This window comes from Diabrotica virgifera, chromosome 9, assembly GCF_917563875.1.
Source record: "Diabrotica virgifera virgifera chromosome 9, PGI_DIABVI_V3a".
Classification (NCBI taxonomy): Eukaryota; Metazoa; Arthropoda; class Insecta; order Coleoptera; family Chrysomelidae; genus Diabrotica; species Diabrotica virgifera.
This window is the reverse complement of record NC_065451.1, coordinates 52185220-52211106: the sequence shown is the minus strand read 5'-3', so window position 1 is coordinate 52211106 and position 25887 is coordinate 52185220. Positions and strand designations below refer to the sequence as shown.

Sequence of the window (25887 nt, the reverse complement as noted above, 5' to 3'; positions counted from 1 at the left end):
TGTGCGGGAGCTAGGTCGTAGATTCGTTAGGAAGGGTGAAGGGGTGTTAAGATGACTACACTACCATAACTAAATACATAAGGGTACTTACTCTGACTAGAGGATCTTTCTACTATTTAACAAAAAGGGACGCCGTTTGAAACAAATCCTCTGGTTTGTATTTGGGTACTTACTAAGACATTTTCTCTCACTTACGGGGTACCAAATGGGGGGACATTCATCATTGATTCCTCTTTGGGGTTAGACTGGGCAACATCTTTTCTTTTACTGGCTTCTATGCCATATTCTTTCTTCTGTACTAAAACTTACACACAGTTGCATTAGAATTTAGTTAAAATTTTTCCAAAACAAGGTTACAGAAATAAAATGGTAGATACACTTACAAAACGTTTATTCAAAACTTTAAACTCTTACCAGGTTTATTCAAAATTTTACTACAAAAACAATGATTACAAACAAAACAATTAAAATTAAATTTGTTGGGCAGTATATGTCAAATAAAATTTGACCTATTTATTTCAACACAAGATTTGACGTAGCTGTCAAATGTCATAAGTCACTGCCTTTTTTTACCATTATGAAAGCAAATTTCTTTATACAATTATTTACCAGAAATTTATCCACTTGAAATTTAGTAAAATTAAAAAACGTATCATACCTTAAAAACAAAAAAACTCTTCGTCACAGTCACAAACTACAGGGTGGGAGTTCATCAACAAACAGGGGGCAGGGGGAAGACATGGCTTCTTTCTTCAATTTCAGGGCAATCATTGGAGGGTGGGGTGTGGGGTAGACATTCCATACACAAATCACAAAGGGGGCTCTTCTGGGAAATTGGAACTTTTCAGGGCAATCAACTGGAACTTGCATAGGGACAGGAACAAACAAAGACTTCTACACAATGCATAGGGACAGGAACAAACAAAGACTTCTACACAATGGGCAACAATGCCGGGTTGTAGAACTGCGTGTTTGACTCTTCAAGAGGCTTCGATTTTCCATAACAAATCCAACACTATGTGGAAAAAATCCTCTCAGAGCACTCACCACACATTCAGATCTTCACAGCGACCATTCTACATTTTACCGGCGGGGAACAAAGGGACTACGCCCTAATTCAAGCGAGTACCAGCCGAGGAGCAGGATGCTATCACCTCGGGACGTAAAGCTGGACTAATTTGCGCTTCGCTCTGAAGCTACTACCTGGGAAAAATACGACGGAAGTACCGAGCGATTTTGATCCTTAGGGATGCTTAGTTGACAAGAACTCAACTTTCAGTTCAAGATTTGTTCTAGAAAGTTCATCTACGCATTAGAACTGTACTTTTGTCAACACTTCTTACAAATTCTGTTTTTGCGTCTCAAATAAACAGGAATCTTGTAACACATTGAAATGTTGCTGCAATACTTCATGGCTGTATACAGGGTCGGCTTGGGATCTTATAATGATATTGAACTTCACAAAATAAATTAAAAAAATAGACATTCTTTTTGGGAATTGGGATATTAAATTAATGTTGGAGTTTTTTCAAACGTTACAAAGCCTCCGCGCAAAAGAGAAACCTGGATAAGATTATCCAGTTTTCGATAACAAACAGAAAAAAATCCAACACGGACATCTTAGGTGTGACAGGACAACAATATCAAAATATTTAGATAATGGCTAGTGGGGATTAAACAAAACAAAAAAGTCGTTAGGGATTGGGCTAGCGTGCCATCAATCGCCAGACTCTTTAAAGTCGAGTAGACTTAAATGTTTCTTGACTCTACTAAGAACTGTAGGTGACAAGAGTTTCTGTGCCTTGGGAAAGAAACTAAACTTGTGCCCTGTGTGGACCTCGCTGACATCCACAGCAGTAACACAAGTGACATACCAGGGCAGACACAGCCTTGTCACCTCGTTGCCTAACCGCGAGCGGTTCTCAAAAACTAAAAAAAATCATTTGAGCTCTAGGCTCAGCAGATAGGCATCTGCCTAAACTCCACTAAACGCCTAGCGAGTTTCAGGGAATTTTGTTGGCAACGGTTCAGCAAAAATGAGGATTTAGACAATCCAATCTAAATACCTCAGTGAGACAAAATCTCACCAACAACTTACTTCAACAACTCATTCAAACAAAACAGGGCTAGACAAAAGGGTATATGACAACAACAAGGACTAAAATCAAGACAATATTAACAAGGGGGGAGGGGGGATACGTGTGACAACAACAAAAGACCGAAAAGACTAGTATACTGGGTTCAAACAGGATATCAAACTTTTTAAACAAGACTAAGGGAAATGAACGCAACATATGATATAGAGAACACTACATCATTACGTTTTCAATCAACAGTCCAATCCAGGACATAAGAACCTTTCATGAACGTTCACTAGACAACTCTCTCATTTTCAAATCACAAGCTGGGGAAAGACTTCATTTTCAAAACAGGGCTACACTTCACTTTTCGAAACAGGGGATAGACTTCATTTTTCAAGACAGGGGGGTTGGGCTTTACTTTTCAAAACTGGGGATAGACTTACTTTTCAAAACTGGGGGCATTTCATTTCTCAAGACTGGGGGTGGACTTTATTTTTCAAAACGGGGGGCTACTTTTTCAAAACAGGGGATGAAAGCAACACGCAAGGGGAAGACCAAAGGGACATTGGAAAGTATGACAGTTCTGACGAACAACCGCTTCCATTTATCGACCGAAAGCAAGCTTCACCTGTACTCAACGCGGCCAGATCCTAACCTCACCAGCCTTGTCACAGCTTCTGCTCTTGGCCTACTTTCAATCAACAAAGAGAAGAGAGGTCAACTAACTATTCGCCAAAAAAAATCAAACTCCAGCACGGACACGGGCTAACAGACAACACGGGCTAATAGACAACACGGGCTAATAGACAACACGGGCTAATAGACAACACGGGCTAATAGACAACACGGGCTAATAGACAACACGGGACAACAGACAATGGGCTCTAAAACTTCCAGACAAAACAGGGATAGACAAACAAACAGACAACAACATACTTTTTGACTTCTAGATATACTCAGGGGCTTACAAACACAAACAATATTGAAATTTGGTTCCTATATGAGCTCACACGGGATAAGACATTTCTTGCTCCGACTACTAATGAAAGTGTTCACAGATAGCTGAACAAAACTTCCTTCATCACGAGTATTACACTTGTGACATGTCAGATACAAAAAGACATACTTCATTCACGGGGGGACTTCAACTACTTCACTGGGGGGGGAGACTTCAACTACTACTTCACGGCTCTTTTTAACTAACCTCTGGCATCCTTTTGACACCTACAAAGATAGATTAGTCAAAAAAAAAAAAAAAACAAGGGGCAACACAGACAAGGGGGGGGCTTTTTCAGGGGCTAACTTCTACACTTCAAGACAGTTATTCTCAAACAGTGTCGACAGAGAACGCTATCTTCAAATCTAAAAGTGACAGCTTTTCTCCTGGCTGCTTGAAAAAAACACAGAAGTGGGGGGCCTCTCCACGGTTTCCCTCTTCACTTCTTCACGGGGCCACTTCTCAAGGGGATGACTTCTCAATGGGATGACTTCTCCAACTAACCTGTGGCATGACATACACCAACAGAGATAGGCTTCGCTGGAAAAACAAGGGACTACTCTCACACAGACTATACGGGGCTAAGCTCATACACGGACCATACCAACAACATCACACATCTAATCAAATGACCAAATCAATAAATCACAAAAAACGATTATTCTGTAAAAAAACTGTTGATCTATAGGAATACATGCAAAAAATACAACATACTGTTATACTTCATAATTGGATTCAATATTCAAAATATTTAACGTTACTTTTAATCAAAATTTTCAAAAAAATTTTACGTTACTTTTTTATTCAACTGTTTGTCTATATATTTCATCAATATTTTCAAAAAAATTCAAATCAATGCTTTCATCATGGGTACAATATCAATACAATACAGTTAGTACGCTACAATAACATACAATTCTGTTCTACGATACTTACAATACAATACAATACCAGTATACATATGGGGTTACAAGTTAAATACACTATGATGTATGAAATGGTACATGCCTATACAATCAACAGCACGACCAAATCAACATCACAACAAAATGTGTACATACTTACACCTCTTTGGAAAAATTATTAACTTTTGCAACAAAAACTACAAAAATGGGCTCTTTCATGGGGACTAACAGACTGAAACAGTTTCGGGGGCACTAACAGACATGAAACAGTTTCTGGGGGCAAGACAAGAGGAATCTGGGCTAAACTACATGGGAAGACTTGGGCGATATTTACTCGGGTCAAACTTCAGGGTGTACGTTACAAATGTAACACTAAGTGGGGGGTGGCTAAAGACATTGGGGACTAGTAGATAGGCTAACTACTAGTTGAACATGTCTACAAGCTAGACTTGTAACAGTGGGCATACAAAACATGACACGAGTCGAGCTTCCATGTTATCGGAAACACTTGCACCACAAACTGAGATCGGCTACCCAAGACGGGCACTGCCTAACAGTTGTAGTACAAATGAGACCGAAAGGAGGCTAAAAGGATATGGTAGTGGGAACATGCAAATGGGGTCTGAGGGAGGCCAAAAAAAGTACAGGCCCCACGTTGCCGGGGCCATTTGAAGCGTTTTGAGCCCCACACGTTGGGCGCAATTTGAAGCGTTTTGACATGTCTGCTCATATGGGAACAAGGAAAGACTATCTATAGAGATACTGGGGGGTAAGAATGGGGCTAAAGAAGAAGAAGCAGACACATAAAGCCTCGTTGCGGGACGGCAGCTCATTTGTTGTGCGGGAGCTAGGTCGTAGATTCGTTAGGAAGGGTGAAGGGGTGTTAAGATGACTACACTACCATAACTAAATACATAAGGGTACTTACTCTGACTAGAGGATCTTTCTACTATTTAACAAAAAGGGACGCCGTTTGAAACAAATCCTCTGGTTTGTATTTGGGTACTTACTAAGACATTTTCTCTCACTTACGGGGTACCAAATGGGGGGACATTCATCATTGATTCCTCTTTGGGGTTAGACTGGGCAACATCTTTTCTTTTACTGGCTTCTATGCCATATTCTTTCTTCTGTACTAAAACTTACACACAGTTGCATTAGAATTTAGTTAAAATTTTTCCAAAACAAGGTTACAGAAATAAAATGGTAGATACACTTACAAAACGTTTATTCAAAACTTTAAACTCTTACCAGGTTTATTCAAAATTTTACTACAAAAACAATGATTACAAACAAAACAATTAAAATTAAATTTGTTGGGCAGTATATGTCAAATAAAATTTGACCTATTTATTTCAACACAAGATTTGACGTAGCTGTCAAATGTCATAAGTCACTGCCTTTTTTTACCATTATGAAAGCAAATTTCTTTATACAATTATTTACCAGAAATTTATCCACTTGAAATTTAGTAAAATTAAAAAACGTATCATACCTTAAAAACAAAAAAACTCTTCGTCACAGTCACAAACTACAGGGTGGGAGTTCATCAACAAACAGGGGGCAGGGGGAAGACATGGCTTCTTTCTTCAATTTCAGGGCAATCATTGGAGGGTGGGGTGTGGGGTAGACATTCCATACACAAATCACAAAGGGGGCTCTTCTGGGAAATTGGAACTTTTCAGGGCAATCAACTGGAACTTGCATAGGGACAGGAACAAACAAAGACTTCTACACAATGCATAGGGACAGGAACAAACAAAGACTTCTACACAATGGGCAACAATGCCGGGTTGTAGAACTGCGTGTTTGACTCTTCAAGAGGCTTCGATTTTCCATAACAAATCCAACACTATGTGGAAAAAATCCTCTCAGAGCACTCACCACACATTCAGATCTTCACAGCGACCATTCTACATTTTACCGGCGGGGAACAAAGGGACTACGCCCTAATTCAAGCGAGTACCAGCCGAGGAGCAGGATGCTATCACCTCGGGACGTAAAGCTGGACTAATTTGCGCTTCGCTCTGAAGCTACTACCTGGGAAAAATACGACGGAAGTACCGAGCGATTTTGATCCTTAGGGATGCTTAGTTGACAAGAACTCAACTTTCAGTTCAAGATTTGTTCTAGAAAGTTCATCTACGCATTAGAACTGTACTTTTGTCAACACTTCTTACAAATTCTGTTTTTGCGTCTCAAATAAACAGGAATCTTGTAACACATTGAAATGTTGCTGCAATACTTCATGGCTGTATACAGGGTCGGCTTGGGATCTTATAATGATATTGAACTTCACAAAATAAATTAAAAAAATAGACATTCTTTTTGGGAATTGGGATATTAAATTAATGTTGGAGTTTTTTCAAACGTTACACAATTAAACGATTATTGTGGTACCATTAGTAAACACAGTGTTTTTAAAACTTTTTTGATTCTTAGTCTTTTTTTGACAAGTCACCTTTTATCGAGATGTGGCTTCTTTTTCAAAATGTACCTAAAAATGCAAATTATAAATAAATTTTCAGATTATTAACAGGTCTCTATAATCGTACTTTTAACCATACACAAATATGTGGTGGATTCGAAAAATATTCAAAATATCTCAATAAATACTGGCTTATCGAAAAAGTACTAAGAGGTAAAAAAGTTTTAAAAACATTGTGTTTAACTAATGGTGCCACAATAATAATTTAATTGGAACGTACACAAAAGTTTGGGGGGTTTAAAGGAACAAAACCCCCATAAAAATTTTATGGGGTGCACGAATTTCACTTTACTTTTTTTGTAAGATGTTGCTGCCATAAGAATGTCACATGTCTATTTTCAATAAAAAATCTCTAAGAGTTTTCGATATATGAAAAAAAATCGATTTTCATTTTGTAACTTCAAAGGGCTGTAACTTTTTTTGTGTGCACTATTGTATATAGGTAAGTGAGGTTCAATCAACTTATTTTTGACCCTAGAATTTGTGGTATAATTTATGACCAATCTTTTCGGGACACCCTGTATAAAGTTAAAATATTTGATACAGTGAAAACTAAAATTTGGTTATACATATATCACTTTTTACGCATATTGAGTATTTTTGGAGTTATTATCAAAAGAAAATAAAAATTACGATAATTTTAAGAATTTTGATTTTTTTAAATTATTTATATCTTTTATTAATATGTATTCGAAACCAGTCAAAATGGTTGAAATCATTATTTATGCTAATATAAAAAAATTCTTCTAAGGATTACTATAAATTTTAATTTTTGTGGAAAGGGCGTATGTTTTATTTTTCACTTTTTCCTAAAAATTCTAAAGGGTTCTCTTATTTTCATCATAACTTGCTTTGTGATCATATTGACTTCTACTGGAGCTCATTTGATAGGTACTCCGAAGTACTTTGACAAGTGTTTAGTATAGGTATATTTAATAAAATGCATCTTTTTCCCGTTATTTAAGCTTGAATACTTAGATTTGAGTACTCGCTTGAATACTCGAAACAATATACATTCAATTAACCATAACTCACTTAGAATTAACATTAGTTTAGTTCTTTAAGCAAGGAGTATATTCAGCTTTTTATTATCTTCAATTTTGATAATAGTAAGTTTTTTGTAAAAGCTTATAGTTATTAAGTTCTACGTCAAAAACAGCTTTAAAATATGCATTTTTTTACGAAAAAATAAAATCTTTGATCTTTAATAACTCAAAAAGTATTGACTTATATTAATAACTTTACATAACAAATTTTGCTAAGAATTTGTCTCTATATCGATTTATGGAATTATTAAAAAAATAATTTTCATCAAAGAGGAGAGAAGGGGTCATCAGAGAAGGGGTGGCATTCACCACCACGGTAAAAGCGCAAGTTGGCATCATGTCACCTTTGTTCCTTGAGGTATCCTGTAACTACTCACCAATTTTCATGAAAATTGATGGAGGTTCAACGATATCGGAGGTGAAAACCTTCAGTGACTGCACCAAGTGGATTGAAAGATATTTTCCCTAATTTTGACATTGCTTTGCACATTTACTTGTGCATCCCAGGTGCCAACGTGTCCATTGAAAGGTCATTTTCGAAAATGTCAAGTATTAAAAATAATTTGTCGTGTGCAATTTGTCGATTTTGTCAAGAAAATTTTTTTTTTCAAAAGTCTTTTTTGAAAAGATTTCTCTGATGTGATCGAACTGGAATGAAAATTTTTTCTGTTATAGGTGTGTACACATCGTAGTTTAAATCCATTTTTAGTGTTTTTGCAAATTTCTGCAATTTTTTTTTTCGCAAAAATGGTACAGTTACGATCACTGAATAGTTTACACCTTACTTTTTATATTGTAATACTGTAAAATTGCAGTGTCGTACGGATTTGACAAATGTCAAAGTCAAAAAATTTCAAAAAGTCAATGCTTGTCAAAACTCTCGCGAGTGCTCAAAAATAAAATTAAAGTATATCAAACTCCTCCAAAATGGTTATAATACATTTGAATGATGCGCAAAAAGCAAGAGCAATTGCCAAACTCGAAGAAGGTTGGTCACTAAGGAAAGTTGCTACTGATTTGAACGTGAGCCGTATGTGCTTATGGAAGATCAAACAAAGATGGGATAATTTTCACTTTATAGCACGGTTGGGCGGTTCAAGAGGGTAGAAGATCTCCACAGATCAACAGGATGAGATGTTAGTAGATTATTTGAGAGAATCTCCTTTTGCCACAGCTTAAAAAGCAAGAGAAGAGACAGCGTTTCCAGACAGTATTTGCACTGCACGTAGAAGAATTAAAGCAAGTGGACTGTTAAATTGTGCAGCTGCTAGGAAACCTTTTTTGAGTGAGGATCACAAGAGGAGACCAGTTAAATTTTTTAATGAATTTTTGAATTATTTTTTTATTATTTATCATTGTTTATCATTATTTAATATAAAATAGATTTAAAATAAAATTCATATTTTAAAACCAGACTTCGTTATTTAACCATAATCCATTTTATTCAAAAAACTTATTTCTATACTTTCCATTTTGTTAAATTTTTTAAAATATTTAGATTTTTTAATTTTAATCAACCTATTCTAGCTAGGTACATGACTGGCAACGTCACTTTGACGTAAAAGGTGCGTTTAAACGAGGTAAAATTTAAAAAAAAGCGGCTCCTAGATACGTAAGTCTGTAAACTATTCAATGACGGTAACTGCACATAGTTGAAGGGCGGCTACTAGAGAATTGCCTAGGGCGTCAATTGACATAAACGCGGCCCTGTTTGAAAGTAGTTATTACTCTGCTTATTCTCTATGACATCATAAAACCCATTCCCAGTAGTCGAGGAAATGAAACCGAAAAAATGGCAAAACCTCGCAACTTTTTCGACCAGCGTCGATTTGTACAACAATTTTGGATTAGGCTCATTACACCCTCTAGTTTATTTTCTATATTGAGCCGTTGTATGCTTTTGGTTTTTTAAGGGTGAAAACTACCGCTAATTTTAAAAAATTATAAAATAACATTTTAAATTTTCATATTGTCAACATTTGGTTCTTATTAATTATATAATGATTGATTTATGCTTTAAGGCTATGGGTACATAATTCGCAAATATTTTACGTGTATCCCTACTTTTTCTGTCTTTACACGGCAAATTACGTGTAGTAAAATTCACACTGGTGTGGATATGTAAACATTACTAGAATGTCATTCTACTTGAAAATGTCATAATTAATTTAAAGAGATGGCTTTTGAATGTTCTTGGATAACTGTTATTTTTATAATTGCAAATTATTAATTCAGTTAATAAATGTGATAATTTTTTCACTAACTATGTTTTCAGTGATTGTAATAATTTATTTGTACAACAAAAACTAATAATCAATCGAGAAAAGAGGAACAGTGTTAAAGTGATTTTTTAATAATATGTTGTTATTTTGGAACGCTTACAATTTTGAACATCTCTAACAACAAAATACTTGGATCACAGGATATATCTGATGTATTCTCTGCTTGGATCTTTCACAAATAATACACAATAAATAACTTTTTATTAAGTTCACGTCTTAAATCAATTATTTATCAAATACACTATATATCAATAATATTTAATCAATGTCTCAAAATATTCCCGATGCAATGTCAAATATTTAAAATTGTCACTGATTGTCAGTGTCTGACTGACAATATATGCTGACAATATTATATTCGGTTGAGTGCGTTGTAAGACAAAGACAGATTTGGAAAATATTACCACGGCATTGTGTTCATTTTTTTCAAATCCTGAAAAAACCAATAAATATTTTTGAAAAATTTAAACGCAGAATGAAAGACTAAATTATTACCGAGGGCCGAAAGTCCCTTAGAATAAATAAAAAGTTTATTTTGAATGAGATATTTGAATTTAAAAATCACACTAAATTTTCTCTTAGTTTTTTCACCCCTGTAACTTATTAAAATAAACATTGTAGAAGTTCTCAGGGACTTTCGGCCCTCGCTAATAACGTAATCTTTCATTTTGCGTTTAAATTTTTCCAAAATACTTATTAGTTTTCTCAGGATTTGAAAAAAATGAATCCCCATTTGAATAGCATTGCAGCCGAAAATACGTTCCGATCCTCTTAAGATATACTATCATAATATTTCAACCCTTAAAACCACCCTTGTTGGAGCTATATATAAAAAATTTACTTATCCTAAAAGAACAATTTCGGATGGCACCGATTTACATAAAAATTTGGGATTAGGATCATCTCACCCTGTACTTCATATTCTATATCATGCATAAATTCGTTGATTATCTTTAGGGGTGTAAACTACCTCTTATTTTCAAAAATTACATTGTAACATTGTAAACTTTAATATGGGTAAAATTTGGTTTTGATTAGTTTAATAATGATTGTTTTATACTTTAGGATATAACATCATAATATTTCAACCCTTAAAAACCACCCTTAATAACATTACAATTTTTATAAGTAGATAATTTAATAGATCTATATAAAAAAAGTAGAATTAAAGAATTACAAAAACATTTATTTACACAAAAATACGAATTTACAAATATGTACAAATACAAATAAAAATGGTTTTTTAGTCATCTTCCAGTATACGAACCGGTTCTGTGGTATTATACTTACATTGAAAATTATCCATAAGCGGACTATTCGAATTTTTCGAAAAAAAAATCGTTTTATAAATATAGCTCCTTCATTTTTGGCGATAAAAGGTTTTTTAAAAATGATTTTAAAGGATTTTTGAAGAGTTATAAGACTGTGTAAACTAAATTCCGTAAGATCCCTTAGTTTTTAATTGGGGTGGGTTTAAAGGCTCGAATAGGGGGGTATTTGCTCGTAAATAGAGATTTTAAACAGCTATAACATCTCGCTAACTATTCACTGAAATGAAAATCTATGCACAAGGAAAATTTAGTTATTAAAAAAGCTACAATTTAGTAGTCCATCAGTTTTTTCATATCTTCAGTCTTTTCGGAGATACAGTAGAACCCCGATTATCCGTGCTCCTCGGGACCGGACGTTGGCACGGATTATTGAAAAGCACGGATAATCCGAACATTTATTTATTATTGTAATACATATGTAGGTATATTCATACATATATCCCTACCATAAAAAGACAACAGAAAAAATAAATCTTTCATTATGAGTCTCCCTCTCCGCGTATAGAGTTTCCGTCGAGTGATTTACAGTGACGCTATTTTGATAAAACCTTAAAAATGCAATATTTAAGTAATAGAAAATCATAGCATGGATAATCCGCAGCCCGGATAATCCGCACACGGAAAATCGGGGTTCTACTGTATTTTGAAGTAAAAGGTGAAAAATGGGAAATTGCAAAAAATTAATTTGTAAACTCCATTTTTTCTAAATAGGTCAAACTTCTTGGGTGTATTGATAATAAAAATATAAAAGGAACTACAGAAAGGTGAAGACCAATTTTTAATTAGGAGGGTAGTTAGTGGGTTGTTTTCACTTATTTGTTCATAGAGAAAAGCAGGTACCGACCTTTTTTTGATCATAAGTCGCTTAATTTTATTATTATTTTTTGAAAAGTCTAACTGTATACTTGAAAAAATATTATAAGTTTTTCTCGAAAAATGCAAAGTTTTTCCGTTATTTGGCTTTGAATATTTCAAATTATGCATTTGACGAAAAAGCTAACTTTTAACATGCCGTATCTCGGTTTGTATTGGTCTTAAAGATATTACAGAAAAACAATTTAGTTTGTATTACTAAAAGATACAATTTTGATATCTACAGTTTTTTTGATTAAATGCATATTTATCGGGGTATTCTCAAAAAACCCTCTAAAAAGTCGATTTTTTCGTCGAAAATCTGTTACTGTTCTGTCTTACAAAGAAAATGTAAAAAACATTTTTTCTTAGAACTACTTTTTACATCGATTTGCATGGTTAAAATGTAACAAAAAATTCCCGCCTCCTTGGACCTTGGACTATTCCCTACATTCTGTGAAAATTTCAAGTAAATCCATGCTAGACGAAAAAATATCGAGCCAGAATGCTCCATTTCCTTGACTACATGTGTCTATTTGGATTGTAGCTTCTAATCTAAAGAGTAATTTTTCCAACTTTCACTATCTTACTTCACAGCTGTTTAGTTTCTTCTTTCTTGTATGTGGGTTATTTCGATTCTATATTTCTCGCTTACTTCATCTAAAATTCGTAATAGTTCTTGCACATAGGTTCCTCTTAAGTTCCATGTTCAAAATTTTTATCCATATTAAAAGTATTTGTTTCCTTTTTTTCTATCTTCTGTTCCTTCCGACAAAATCATCATGATTATCGTAGCCACTTCGTGTTTCCTTTGTTGTTTTGCTATTTCTTAGTTTTTTTATTGACCTTGTACGACTTCCCCTTTTTTGTTTCATATAGCTGCTCCTTCTCTTCATTCCATCTCCATTCTCTAGCGTCTACTGTGAACTTTTTGTATCCTATTCTTGCCATTTCTCCTCAGTCTTTTTCTTCTTTGGCCACTTTGCTTATTTGTTCCTTTTTTTTTTCATTCTTAAATCATGTTCATGTAATTATTTTTTTGGTGTAAACCACATTGTGCTTTTTAATTTGTGCTTGTTTTTCAATATCTTTGTTTTTTTCTATCATTGTTTCTTTTTCTAGAACACAGCGATTCTTCCCAATCTTTATGGCACTCCTTAATTTCACGTTTAATTGTAGTTTTTTGGCTATGAAATTTTCCATTCTTTCTCTTATGTTTGTTTCTATCGTCGTTTATGTCCATTTTTAATCCTGATATTAGCAGGATTTTTTCCTGGTTTTCTCTATCTTTTCGCTTCTTTCATTCAGTTGCTTCACTTCTATTTTCAAGTTCTGATTCTCACGCCTCATTTCCTTTAATTGCTTATTGTTTTCGGATTGTTCCTTTTTCACTTGGTTTATCTGGACTTCGGCCTATCCCAACTCCTTCCATCGGTCTTTATCCTGAGCAACATATTTTCAATTTTTTTCGGCTATTCTTTTAATATAATCAACCCATTTCATCTGTGGCCTTCCTCTTGGTCGTTTACTTTCGTAAAATCTCCAATGTTGTATTATTACGTTCCAACGTTGGTCTTTTTGTCTAGCAGTGTGACCTGCGAAGCTCCATTTAAGTTTGTCAATTCTTTTTGTTGTATTGTTAAGCTGTACATTTTGATAAATAATCTAATATTTTTGCATTTTCAGTGTTTGTAGGAAAAGTAGTAAGCTCAAAAAGGGTCCAATCTGCTAAGAGGACTGACGAAAGACTGCAACTGACAACAGAAACTATAAGAAATATAAAAACTATTAAAATGTACACTTGGGAAAACTTCTTTACGACAAAACTTAACGAATTAAGAAAGTAAGACACTTTAAATTGTTATCTTTATAAAGTAACCACTACTTTTTTTTAGGTTAGAACTGCAAAACTTATCTCCGGTCTTCTATCTAAAATCTTTGGTGCTAATTGTTGGATCCACAGCAACGAGCCTCTCCTTTTTCTTTATGATCATGACCTATATATGGTCTGGTCATTTTACAGACGCAGAGACAGTCTATTTTATTCAAACTTGCTACCAAAGTCTCAAATCGTTCATAACAGTATCGATCCCAATTGGTATAGCTCAATGTTCGGACTTAAGAGCTTCCCTTAAAAGATTGTCACACTTTTTGAAACTGGAGGAAGTCGTAGACAGACGATCACAGACTATTTCACCGAGAGTCTACATGAGGCATGTGAGTGCCAAAGTCGGAGAAAAAACTATTCTTAATGACATCTCTTTTTCGGCCGAAAAAGGAGTCAATCTCATCACTGGCAACATTGGTAGTGGTAAAAGCTCAATTATCAAAGTTCTCCTGGGTGAATATCCAGTAAGCAGTGGGCAAATGGCAATTGATGGAACCATCTCCTACGCGTCAGAAGAACCCTGGCTTTTCCCATCCACTTTACGACAGAACATACTCTTTGGAGAACCTTATAACGAAAAACGGTACAATGAAGTACTTAAATTGTGCGCTCTTAATATAGATTTAAAGAAACTACCAAAAGGCGACAAAACTATAGTAGGAGATAGAGGTGTCAATTTCAGCAAAGGGCAGCAATCCAGAATCAATCTGGCAAGAGCGATATATCGTATTAGTGATATATACTTAATAGATGAGTGTCTAGCTGGTTTAGACTCAAAAGTAAATTATTATATATTTAGAAACTGTATTATGGATTTCTTAAAAGACAAAGTGGTTATCATGGTGTCCAACAACATCAACCACATCAAATTGTTGTACGGAAATAATACGCTAGTTGTTGAAGATGGTCGAACGCTGTCTTTGGAAAAACAAAAAGAAACTTTGGACAAAAGAATAACTTATTTTATCGATGATGTTGAAATGAACTACTTTGACGACGATATTGATGTTACAGACGAAGATATACTTGAGGACGAAGCGAATGAGAGAACTCAGCTAATTGGGGGAGATAAAAATGAGAATAAGAATTTGTACGATGAGGAAAAGAAGAGTGGTACTGTAAGCCTTAAAGTTTATTTGAGATATTACAAATACGCTGGTGGCATTATCATGTTAGTTATTCTAGCAATTATTTTTATTGCTGCCCAAGCAGCTCTGTCGTACTCAGAAAAACTTGTAAGCAAGTGGTAAGTACAATTTTATTATTTTAATATTGAAACAGTTTTGAATATAAAATATTGCGTTTTTTCTTTAACCACTTCGATCCAAGCAGACTGAGGGCTTAGATCTTTATCCACTCCTCTTTGTTTTTCCCCGTTTCTTGACAATTGCTTCTTCTTCTTTTTATGCAATCCACTAATGGATGTTCGCGATCATGTTTGACCATTTTTCTTTATCCCTTGCAGTATGTTTTAGGTCTCCTATGTTTATTAGCCCTGTCTATTGTTTGACATTACGGAGCCATGACATTTTCTTCCTGTCGACTCCCCTTCTTCCTTCGATCTTTCCTTCAATTAAGGTTTGCAGAAACTGGTATTTTTCGTTTCTAATTAGGTGCCCCAGGTATGCCATTTTCTCTGTTTAATTATGCATAGCAGTTGTCGTTCTGTACCAATTCTTCTCAGGATTATTCATTGCCATTACCTCAAATGCCTCTAGTTTATTTATTGTGTTAATTTTTAAAGTCCATCCTTCCATGCCTTATAGGAGCACCGACCATATATAGCATTTAGTGAATCTTAGTCTTAGCTGCAGGTCAAAGTAAGAGTTCGTAAAGACGTTTCTGAATTTCATGAATGCACTTCTGGTCCTTTCAATTTCTTACTTTCCTCTTTGTACCAATTATTGCAGCGTTTAGCAAGACTTTTGTCATTCTAACTTGGGTTATTATTTGGACATGTTATAATAATCTAAGTATTTGTGCTCTTACTGCAGCAATAATTATATTATGCTCCTTGTATAATTATTCTAACTCTGTGTTTTTCCTTCCTGTTAACTAATTGTTTATCATTTTTCCGCCAAATATCCTTCGAAGTACCTAGATATTTTTTTCTTTCCCATAATTGTAAAATTTATCGTTCGGTTTTTTCTATAGTCCAGGTTTCTAAGGCATACGCAACTATTGGTCTTATTACAGTTTTATACGATCTTAATTTAGCTCCTTTGGATATATTTTTGCTTCTGAGTATTCTGTTGAGTCCATACATACCTACTAAGATTTACTGACAATATTTTTTTGTATATTTCCTCCTTGATTCTTAGTTTACTCAAAAATATAGTAATATAGAGGATATTCTTTCGCTTAACATATATAATCCTTTTTATCGAGCTTTTTTTCTAGTTGTCCCACTAACTTTTTTACTTTCTTCTTGATTCTGGACAGAATTACTGCATCATCCACGAATCCCAAACATTGATGATTTTATGACATAAGTTATCTGATCTGCTATTATTAGGTCCTTTTATTCGTTAAAAATAACGGTGGATCTCATTGTCATAATCCTTTTCTCACTTTCTGTCAGTTTATTATTTACTTTCACTTTATTTTCTGTTTTCGTAAGTGCTTGCTCTATCATTCTTATTATTTTTCGGAAATCTTCTAGATTTTTTCATGGTTTATACATTTGTTTTTCTTTTATTCTATTAAAAGTTTGGTTAAAATATATGAATTTGTCGGTTTATTATAATCATGACTTTCGACTTCTGTTTCCCTTAAAGTAAATATGTTGGTTATAATAGTACTTCTTCTTTTTCTAAAGCCACACGGTTCTTCTACGCTATTGTTAAAACTTCTTACTAAAAACTTTTTGATGTGTGTTCCTAATATCTGATATACATACTATATTTAATAGGGACACGCCCCTATAATTTCGCTTTTATCTTATTTTTTATAGAGTACATAATACTGCTTGCTTGCTTTCATTCCATTTGTAGTTATTCTTTTTCCCATATATGTTTTTTGTATTTATGTATTTGGTCTGTCAGCTGCGCTCCTCCATATTTCAACATTTTCGCTATTATAGAATGACTTTCAGGACATTTGTTGTTTTTAGATCCTTAATAAAGATTTCCAGTTTATTTAGGGATAAAATATAATTATAATATTTTTAGAGTTGTCTTATATACCTTTCAACTTACCTATCTTCATAAGAGTTACTCTTTTTGTGTCGTAACATTACACTGGTTTTTCTCTTTTGCTCTATGTAGTGTGTTTTCGCTTTTTTGCTTTTTTAAACTTTCTACTCGTAGCCTGTTGCGTTTCTCTATTTGTAATTTACATTCATCGTCAAACCATATAATTTAATAGTTTTTGTTTTTTCTTGATAATCTTGCTAGTATCTTCTGCTACTACTATTACATTATTTTTAATTATGCCACATATTTGTCCTACATTATCATTTTCTGCAGTAACTTTCAATTTCTTGTTAAGTGCCAACTCGTATTCCCTGTTTTCTTCTTCCGCTTGTAACCTGAGTAACTTGTTTATTTTATATTTTTGTCTGTTTCTGTTTATGTATTATGTTTATACGAATTACCTGTTTCATTTTAATTTCCACTAAATATTAGTCTCTGTCTATATTTGGTCGTCTATATGAACGTATAATGTACTATGCTTTATTTTATATTTGATTTACCGTTTGACCATTTTTCGATCTCCAAGTGTACTCTGGGCTAATTAGCAAAATTCATGGAAAAGTTATTTACCAGCAATTTTATTGCTGCAATCGAATTATAAGATCCTATATATTAATAACATAGGTATGCAAAGTCCGCAGATAGTGTGCTACTTTTTTTATAAACCAAATGGCGCCGACAAATCGTATTTTTTTCAATTATTGCTCTATAACTCCGAAGATTTTAACTTTACAACAAAAACACCCAAATAAAAATTCACCGCAATTAAATTCTGCATAGAGATATGTTTTTCACGATTTGCTCCGACGAAAATTTTCCTCGGAAAATGCGGGTTTTCCTAACAAAAACTATAATTTTCAAATAAAGTTTTAGGTAAGTAATTATTAATCAATAATTAAATAACTTAGTGCCATCAAAGATTTCTTGGTATAGATTGTAATTCCAGAAACTGGTAAAAATTAAACGAATATTTTAGCAACAATTCAATTGTTAATTAACAATTTACGATCGCAATAATAACCAAAATAATCATGATACATTGATCAAACTTATAAAGATTATAAAGATGAGATGCTTGTTTAATATTTTATCGACAAAATATAAATTTTTCTTTTTTTGGATAATCTTTAAATTTTGAAAAAAAAATAGTTATAATACGTTGGTCTAATTAGTAAAGTACAAAGAAAGGTTATTTACCAGCAATTTTATTGATTTAATCGAATTATAAGATCCTATATATTATTAATATAGGTATGCAAAGTCCACAGACAGTGTGCTACTTTTTTTATAAACAAAATGGCGCCGACAAATAGTATTTTTTCAATTATTGCTCTATAACACCGAAGATTTTAACTTTACACCAAAAATACTCAAATAAAAATTCACCCCAATTTAATTCTACATAGAGACATGTTTTTCCCGATTTGCTCCGACGAAAATTTTCCTCGGAAAATGTGGATTTTCCCAACAAAATCTCGAATTTTCAAATAAATTTTTTGGGCCAGTAATTATTTATCAATAATTATATAGCTTGGTGAAATAAAAGCTTTCTTGGTATAGATTATAAATTCAGAAGCCGGCTAAAATGAAACGAATATTTTAGCAACAATTCCATTGTTAATTAACAATTTACAGTCGCAATAACAACCAAAATAATCATGAGACATTGATCAAACTTAGAAAGATTATAAAGGTGTGATGCCTATTTAATATTTTGTCGACAAAATATAAATTTTTCATTTTTTTGCATAATCTTTAAATGTTTAAAAAAAATTGTTATAAACAAATTAACATTTCTTAGAAATTGTTTATTATATTCTAATTTTAAAAAATAATTAAAATGCGTATTTCATAGGTCTTGAAAATGAATGCTTTAAAAAAATTTTACAACCATTTGCAAAAAAGTTAGGAAACAGCAAAATAAATATACGATACCTCCATTGTTTATAATTTGTTTTAATTGTTTCAAAGCTTAAAAGTGAGTCTATGGTACAATCTTATTACTCACAAAGAATGTCAAAAATTAGTGCAATGGTTATATTTTAATCAAAAATTAAAAATACTTTCTTTTGTAATTTTTAGCGCGAAAGTAGGCTTGATACACAGCCGGAGATAAAATGTTCACTCGAAGCGACTGACACGCTTAAACTCGCGCGAGTTGTGTATGTGGGCTGGTAGCTACGGTACTGTATTATTCTACTTTCGCGCGTGTAAATTACAAAAAAATATATTTATAATCTTTAATTAAAATATAACCATTAAGCTGATAATCGATATTGTTTTATAAATAATTGGCTTGTACTTTAAAGTCACTTCTACGCTTTGAAAGAATTAAAAAAAATTATTAACACCGTAGTAATCGTATGTTTATTTTGCTGTTTCATAACTTTTTTGCAAATGGTTGCAAAAAAGTTTTAAAGCATTCATTTTCAAGATATTTGAAATGCGCATTTTAGCTATTTTTTAAAATTATAATATAATAAAAACTTTCTGAAAAACGTTAATTTGTTTATAACTATTTTTTTAAACATTTAAAGATTATGCAAAAAAATAAAAAATTTATATTTTGTCAACAAAATGTTAAATAGGCATCTCACCTTTATAAGATTTCAAAGTTTGATCAGTGTATCATAATTATTTTGGTTATTATTGAGACCGTAAATTATTAATTAACAATTGAATTGTTGCTAAAATATTCGTTTAATATAAGTATAATCTAAACTTCCGGAACTATAATCTAAACCAAGAAGGCCTTAAGTCACCAAATTATTTAATTATTGGTAAATAATTACTTATCTAAAACTTTATTTGAAAATTAAAGATTTTGTTGGGAAAACCCGCATTTTCCGAGGAAAATTTTCGTCGGAGCAGATCGGGAAAAAAACGTCTCTATGCAGAATTTAATCACGGTGAATTTTTATTTGAGTATTTTTGTTGTAAAGTTAAAATCTTCGGAGTTCTAGAGCAATAACTGAAAAAAACACGATTTTCAGGCGCCATTTTGTTTATATAAAAAGTAGCACACTATCTGAGGACTTTGCATACCTATATTATTAATATATAGGATCTTATAATTCGATTCCAGCAATAAAATTGCTGGTAAATAACTTTTCCCAAAAATGGCCTATTCTCCGATAATCAGCCCAGACTAGTGGTCTTATGCACAGAGAGCTAGAGCCGAAAAATCATCGTCATAAGTGATATGGAGTTTTTTCTGTGAAATGTGTCCGTTGTATATTGACAATTATGACTCCTTTGCAAAACTTGCACTTTTACCCTGGTGGTGAATACCACCCCTTCCCGCGGGTTAAAACAATTTTATTAAAAATAACCCCACAAATCAATAGAGCGACAAATTTTAAGTAAAATTTGTTATATCATTATTTGTTAAAATATTTAAATTTGTTTTATTTCATTATTTGTTAAAATATTAAAATAAAATAAATCAATACTTACTGAGTTATTAAAGATCAAAGATTTATCTATTTAAAAGCATATGCATGAAGTTACGGATGATAAAAAGAACATGTTAATTATTAATTGTATGTTAGTAAAATATTATTTTTATATTATTTCGATATTTAATTGAATTTTTTCTATCAATATAAACTGAATATGTCCAGAAACTGGGGGTGTCCAATAGGGTGGGCCGAAAATTTTTTTTTATTTTTTTTTTAAGTTGTAATACCGCGGAAACCTTACGAATTATAATTTGAAACAAAAAAAAAATTCAGAATCGGTTAATATCTTCCGGTCCCGCATTAACATTAAAGTTTGACTATTTTAAAAAAAAACTTAATTTTTCTTGTTTTGTGAAAAAAAATTTTATATTTATTTTTTAACGTAATAGTTATTTATGCGTTGAAATAGCCCCTAAGAACATTGTGTTTTAATGTTATTGTGATTACTGGATATCTTCCGGTCCCGCATAAGCTCCAAAATATGCCAAAATATTGGATATTTACAGTTTTTACGAATTTTTTTTTCTTATGTTTAATTAGTTTTAAATCATTCCAGTTACGATATTTTTTAAAAAACACTTCTGTTTGCTAAATAAGCCTAATTATACAAGCAGAATTTTTTTAGTTATGACTGAGTGACATAATAGGGATTATAAATAACAACGAGCATAGAACCTTTCAACTTATATCTGTTTTTTTTTTCTCTGATTCTGGCTTTGGTTTAGAACTAGAACCTTTAGCCACGTAATTGTATAACTTATCACTAAGTCAGGGGAGTAATGTGTAGTGTGTGTGTTGAGTAAGTGTCTTGTTACTTTGCAAAGTCGACGTCATTGTCTTTGCAAAGAGACGCTAATTGTATCCGAACGTCTGCGGTCCCTCCGGTGAGTACCGATCCCACAAGGACAGAAACTATTTTCCATTTATTAATTATTATTATAAAAAAAAGTACAATATACAATTATTAGTTAATTGTCTACATTATTGCCTCTATTTTGTAGCTGAAGAAGGTACTTTGAAATCTGATTTACTCGTGAAGTCTGGCATGGCTGATCGCGACAGTAGAGTACTTCTGATAAATCCGTCTCTAGCTTCAGCGCCACAAACTCTGCCCGAAGCTTTCGTCACTAGTTTCACACAACGCTCAACAGCCTGGGTGTGAACTGGGAATTTCTTGTAATTAATGTTCCAGTTAGGGATGGAGTCACTGTTGAAGTACGATTTTATCTTTTCATCACTGACCTTGGCCAACAGTGGGGAGAAGATAAGTCGCAGTTCATCCAGTTGACAATATCTGAGTACTCTTGAGCATCAAAGTTGATTTTCGGCGGTGTGAATCTCCTTACTTTCTTCCTTTTTGAATCTATTTGCCTTGCCTTTAGAATTCGACGAAGTCCGAGCTGTCTTATCAGTTTATTGCCGTCCTCAATCATTGCCAACATCAAATTTTCGGGGTGGGAAAAATAACAATTTCGCTCAATCACTCGGTTTATAACAGCAAGCAAAGGCTCGGGCAAATATCTCGTTGATTCAATTACTTGGTAAACAAGCTTTGGACCATCTCTAAAGTTTTTGCTTTTTTTTTATAGCAAACCACATTGGCATATACGATTTCAAGATAAACAAAACTAGCTCTTGAAGTTCACGTGAGGAGTTTTCTTCACTTATGTAAAGTCGCAAAGTTCTGTTTGCTTTGGTCAACCACCTCGAGTGTGATAAGTGTCCGGGATCTCGTACAGACAAATCCCCTTTACATGTCCCAGATGTTATCGCATGCATACTTCCTCGCCTATAGGCAGTTTGTTATTGGGAAGGTCTTTAGGCGTACCAAAAATAGGGCAATCAAATACCTGTCTATTAATTACAGCTTTCCTTGACACAGCCATGATCTAATCACCGCCTCGACCAAACAATAACAGTCAACAAACAGTCAGCAAACGAAAATGGAGTAAACAAATAATATAGACGGAGAGCTAGAGGCGAGAAATCATCGTCATAAGTAATATGGAGTTTGGCATGTGAAATGTGTCTATTGTATATTGATAACTATGACCCCTTTCAGGCTGACACCTCAGTGGATACAGGAAGTAGCAATAAGGGATGAAAGGGGAAAGTTGGTGCAGTCATTAAATGTTTTCACCTTCTATTTTGTTAAACCTCCATCGATGTGCATGAAAATTGGTGAGTAGTTAGAGCATAACTCAAGAAACAAAACTGATATGGTGCCAACGTGCGCTTTTACCCTGCGGGTGGATGCCACCCCTTCTCGGGGGTGAAAACTATTTTAATAAAAATAACCCCACTAATCGATAGAGGGACAAATTTTAAGCAAAATTTGTTACGTCTAATTATTAAAATAAATCAATACTTTTTGAGTTATTAAAGATCAAAGATTTGAATTTTTCGTGAAATAAATGCATGATGTAAAGCGGTTTTTCGTGAATAATTCAAAAACTGTAAGTTTTATCAAAATAGTTATGATTACCAAAATTGAAGATAATAAAAAATAAAAAAGATTTCTTATTCGAAAAACCTTTGAGAATTAACAAAAAGTGAGTTATAGGTGATAGAATGTATATTTTTTTCGGCTAGTACCCAAATCTAAGTATTCAAGCTCAAATAACGGGAAAACGGTGCATTTTATAAAATATATTTACTGAACACTTGTCAAAGTACTCAAGAATACCTATCAAGTGAGCTCCAGATGAAGTTTATAACATCAAAGCTAAGCAAATGATGATGAAAATAAGAGAACCCTTTCGAGTTTTTAGGAAAAAGTGAAAATTAAAACATACGCTATTTATATATTTATTTTGAAATTTGTTAACAGAATAGTTTTTAATGGAATTTCGGGAATGAAGTTAGGATTATAATTTATTATCAAGTTCGTTTTATTACAATTTAAATATAACAAGTTAAAAATGCGAGCATTATTATAACGAAAACTTTGTTTTTTATGAATTTAAATTCATAATATGGAAAATTGCTATTATGAAAAGTTGTTAGAATTAAAAATTATGTGTAATGTGCAATTATATCCTACTATTTAAATATTGTGAGCTATAAAGGCACTTTTCTGAGCGAATTTCTTGCGCGAAATTCATATTTTTTACACATCGACTAAAATCGATACAATTTTATATAATCTTATATTTATGATTGCATCTTGGATTTTAGACCGTGCAGATCTTTTTATGAAGAATAATTTTTGTTCGTGAAATTAATAATAAAAGAGTTATAAATGAAAATGATGATTGGTAATTATCTCTAATTTGAGAAAAGATTTAAATATTTTCTTTTTATTAGAAGAATGTAGATAATAGTTACATTATTATAATAATTATTAATTATTTAATTATAATAATAACAACTGTTGCATATATTAGAACACAGTTTTTAATTCCAAACAATTTTTTGTAGTAACAATAATTTACAACAGTGTGAATAAAAGGTACCTTAATCTTGAGCGAAATTCATATTTTTTAAAAAACCTCCTAGAGTATAAGTAAAATTTGCTATCTGATGATTGAATCGTAGGTTTTAGACGATGCAGAACTTTTTATAAATTTTAACTTTATTTCGTAAAATTAAAAATAAAAAAGTGTCCCGTAATATATGTGTCCAACTTAAGTAGACACACTGTATATTATACAATATAATATACATAATACATAAATCATTGGGTAGACAGCACCAAAAATTTGTAACCTGCCATTTAACATTACTTACATTAAAATTAATAAGTAATATTTATTTATTTGATATTTAAATTCTTTTACATTTTATATGAAGTAATATATTTTTTAAATAATATGAAATTTTCATTAACATTTTTACGTACAGTTAGAACGTACTTGTAGAATTATCTCGCTATTTAAAATTGCTAAAAAAACATAAATTGCTGTCCCGAGATGCAACTTGTCGATGGTTTGAGATATCTAAATGCCGTTTTCAGATTTGGATTCAGGAGACAAAACTACATTGACATCGATACATAAGCTCCAGATATTGCAGGGGTGGCAACGCAGGAACGAACGACCGGACTTTGCGAATTTATAAAGGAAATCAAAATTTTCGTTGAAAATACTATTTATTTTTCACTTTCGCTGTCACATTCACTAAAATCGCTATCATAATTATTTTCATCACTTTCGCTATTATGAATGTCATCATCAGCTTGCTCATCATCCATCTCATCGTCTGTTACATTCTCAAAAGTAATATCTCTAACAATCTCTGGCATTTGAGGCCCTTCAAACCATTTGAATTTATATGTGTTATCTTCAGCAAGTTCCCAACCATTTTGTTCAATAACCAGATCTGTTGGATTTTTTTTACAGGCGTTCAACCAAATATTTGTAATGTATCGTGCTCGTAAAAGATGTTGATATAGCTCAGATTGAGATGGTGGTAAAGTTGATGCATCAAAATTTTTCAGATATTTTTTAAAAAATGGTTCATTTACGTCTTTTAGCTTATATCGACGATTAAATATTGTAAGCCGTATGTCATAGACTTTTCTTTGGAGAATTCTTTTTGTAATCCCTGTACCGTATATGTGAAAAATATATGTTTCTAGAATTTCAAAAATCGTCTCTTCGTCAAAATCGATATCTCCAAGAGCATAAAATGCTTCCTTATATTGCTCAAATGATTTCATAATATTGAATGGTTTTTTTTTCCTTTCTATGAAAATATGGATTATAGTCACAGCCAGTTAGAGCGTGGAAACCGGCTAAAGCTTTGCATATTGAATCTCCAAAATGTTCGTAAACTTTACAGATATCAATATAATGTTTTTTCCTGCAGTTGCAGACTGTATCCAAATGTGTAAATTACTGTTCAAGTGATGCATATTACTTAACATAATAACCAGAATATCTGTATCTGAGCACTTTATGATTACATTGGCATCTTTCTGTAGTTGACATACGTGGTATATTATTTTAGTGTCTGCCTCCTCATGAGCTGGACAACTAAAATATGGAGCTTCGTCTTTCTGCACTTCTCCATTTTTACTAACAAAAAACTTGTGACACTCAACAAAATTAACATATATTATTTTACCTTGCAGAAGAGGTGCTATTTCGTTATCAGCCCAATAAGTCAAAAAAAAAAAATCGAACCAAAGCCTCTTTGAATTTGCTATTTCTTAACTCTTTAATAAAATCGACTCGTCTCTTTTGATTGGGTCCTGATATACAGAAAACGCGATCGGCTTCTTTGTTACCTCTTGTAGATCTTTCATAGTCTTTAATTGACGGTAGGAAATATTGATCAAATATCATCAATCCGTCAATTTAAGAGCACATGCGTGAAGTTACGAATGATAAAAAGAACATATTATTTCGATATTTAATTG

General features: G+C 32.7%; 1 protein-coding gene and 1 long non-coding RNA gene across 2 annotated transcripts in view; one reads left to right on the top strand and one right to left on the bottom strand.

Moving 5' to 3' along the window:
* The window catches only part of LOC114327199 (ATP-binding cassette sub-family C member 4), a 194685-nt gene that overhangs the window by 107554 nt on the left and 61244 nt on the right, over nt 1–25887 (top strand). Inside the window, exons 6-7 of the mRNA XM_050660972.1 lie at nt 13669–13825; nt 13878–15116. Of these exons, the coding sequence (XP_050516929.1) occupies nt 13669–13825; nt 13878–15116 (1396 nt within the window). The remainder of the gene's footprint in view (nt 1–13668; nt 13826–13877; nt 15117–25887) is intronic.
* On the bottom strand, nt 375–6361 carry LOC126891711 (uncharacterized). The gene is made up of 2 exons (XR_007700516.1): nt 5721–6361; nt 375–863 (listed from the first exon to the last, which is right to left on the bottom strand). It is a non-coding gene; the product is annotated as an uncharacterized LOC126891711 (long non-coding RNA).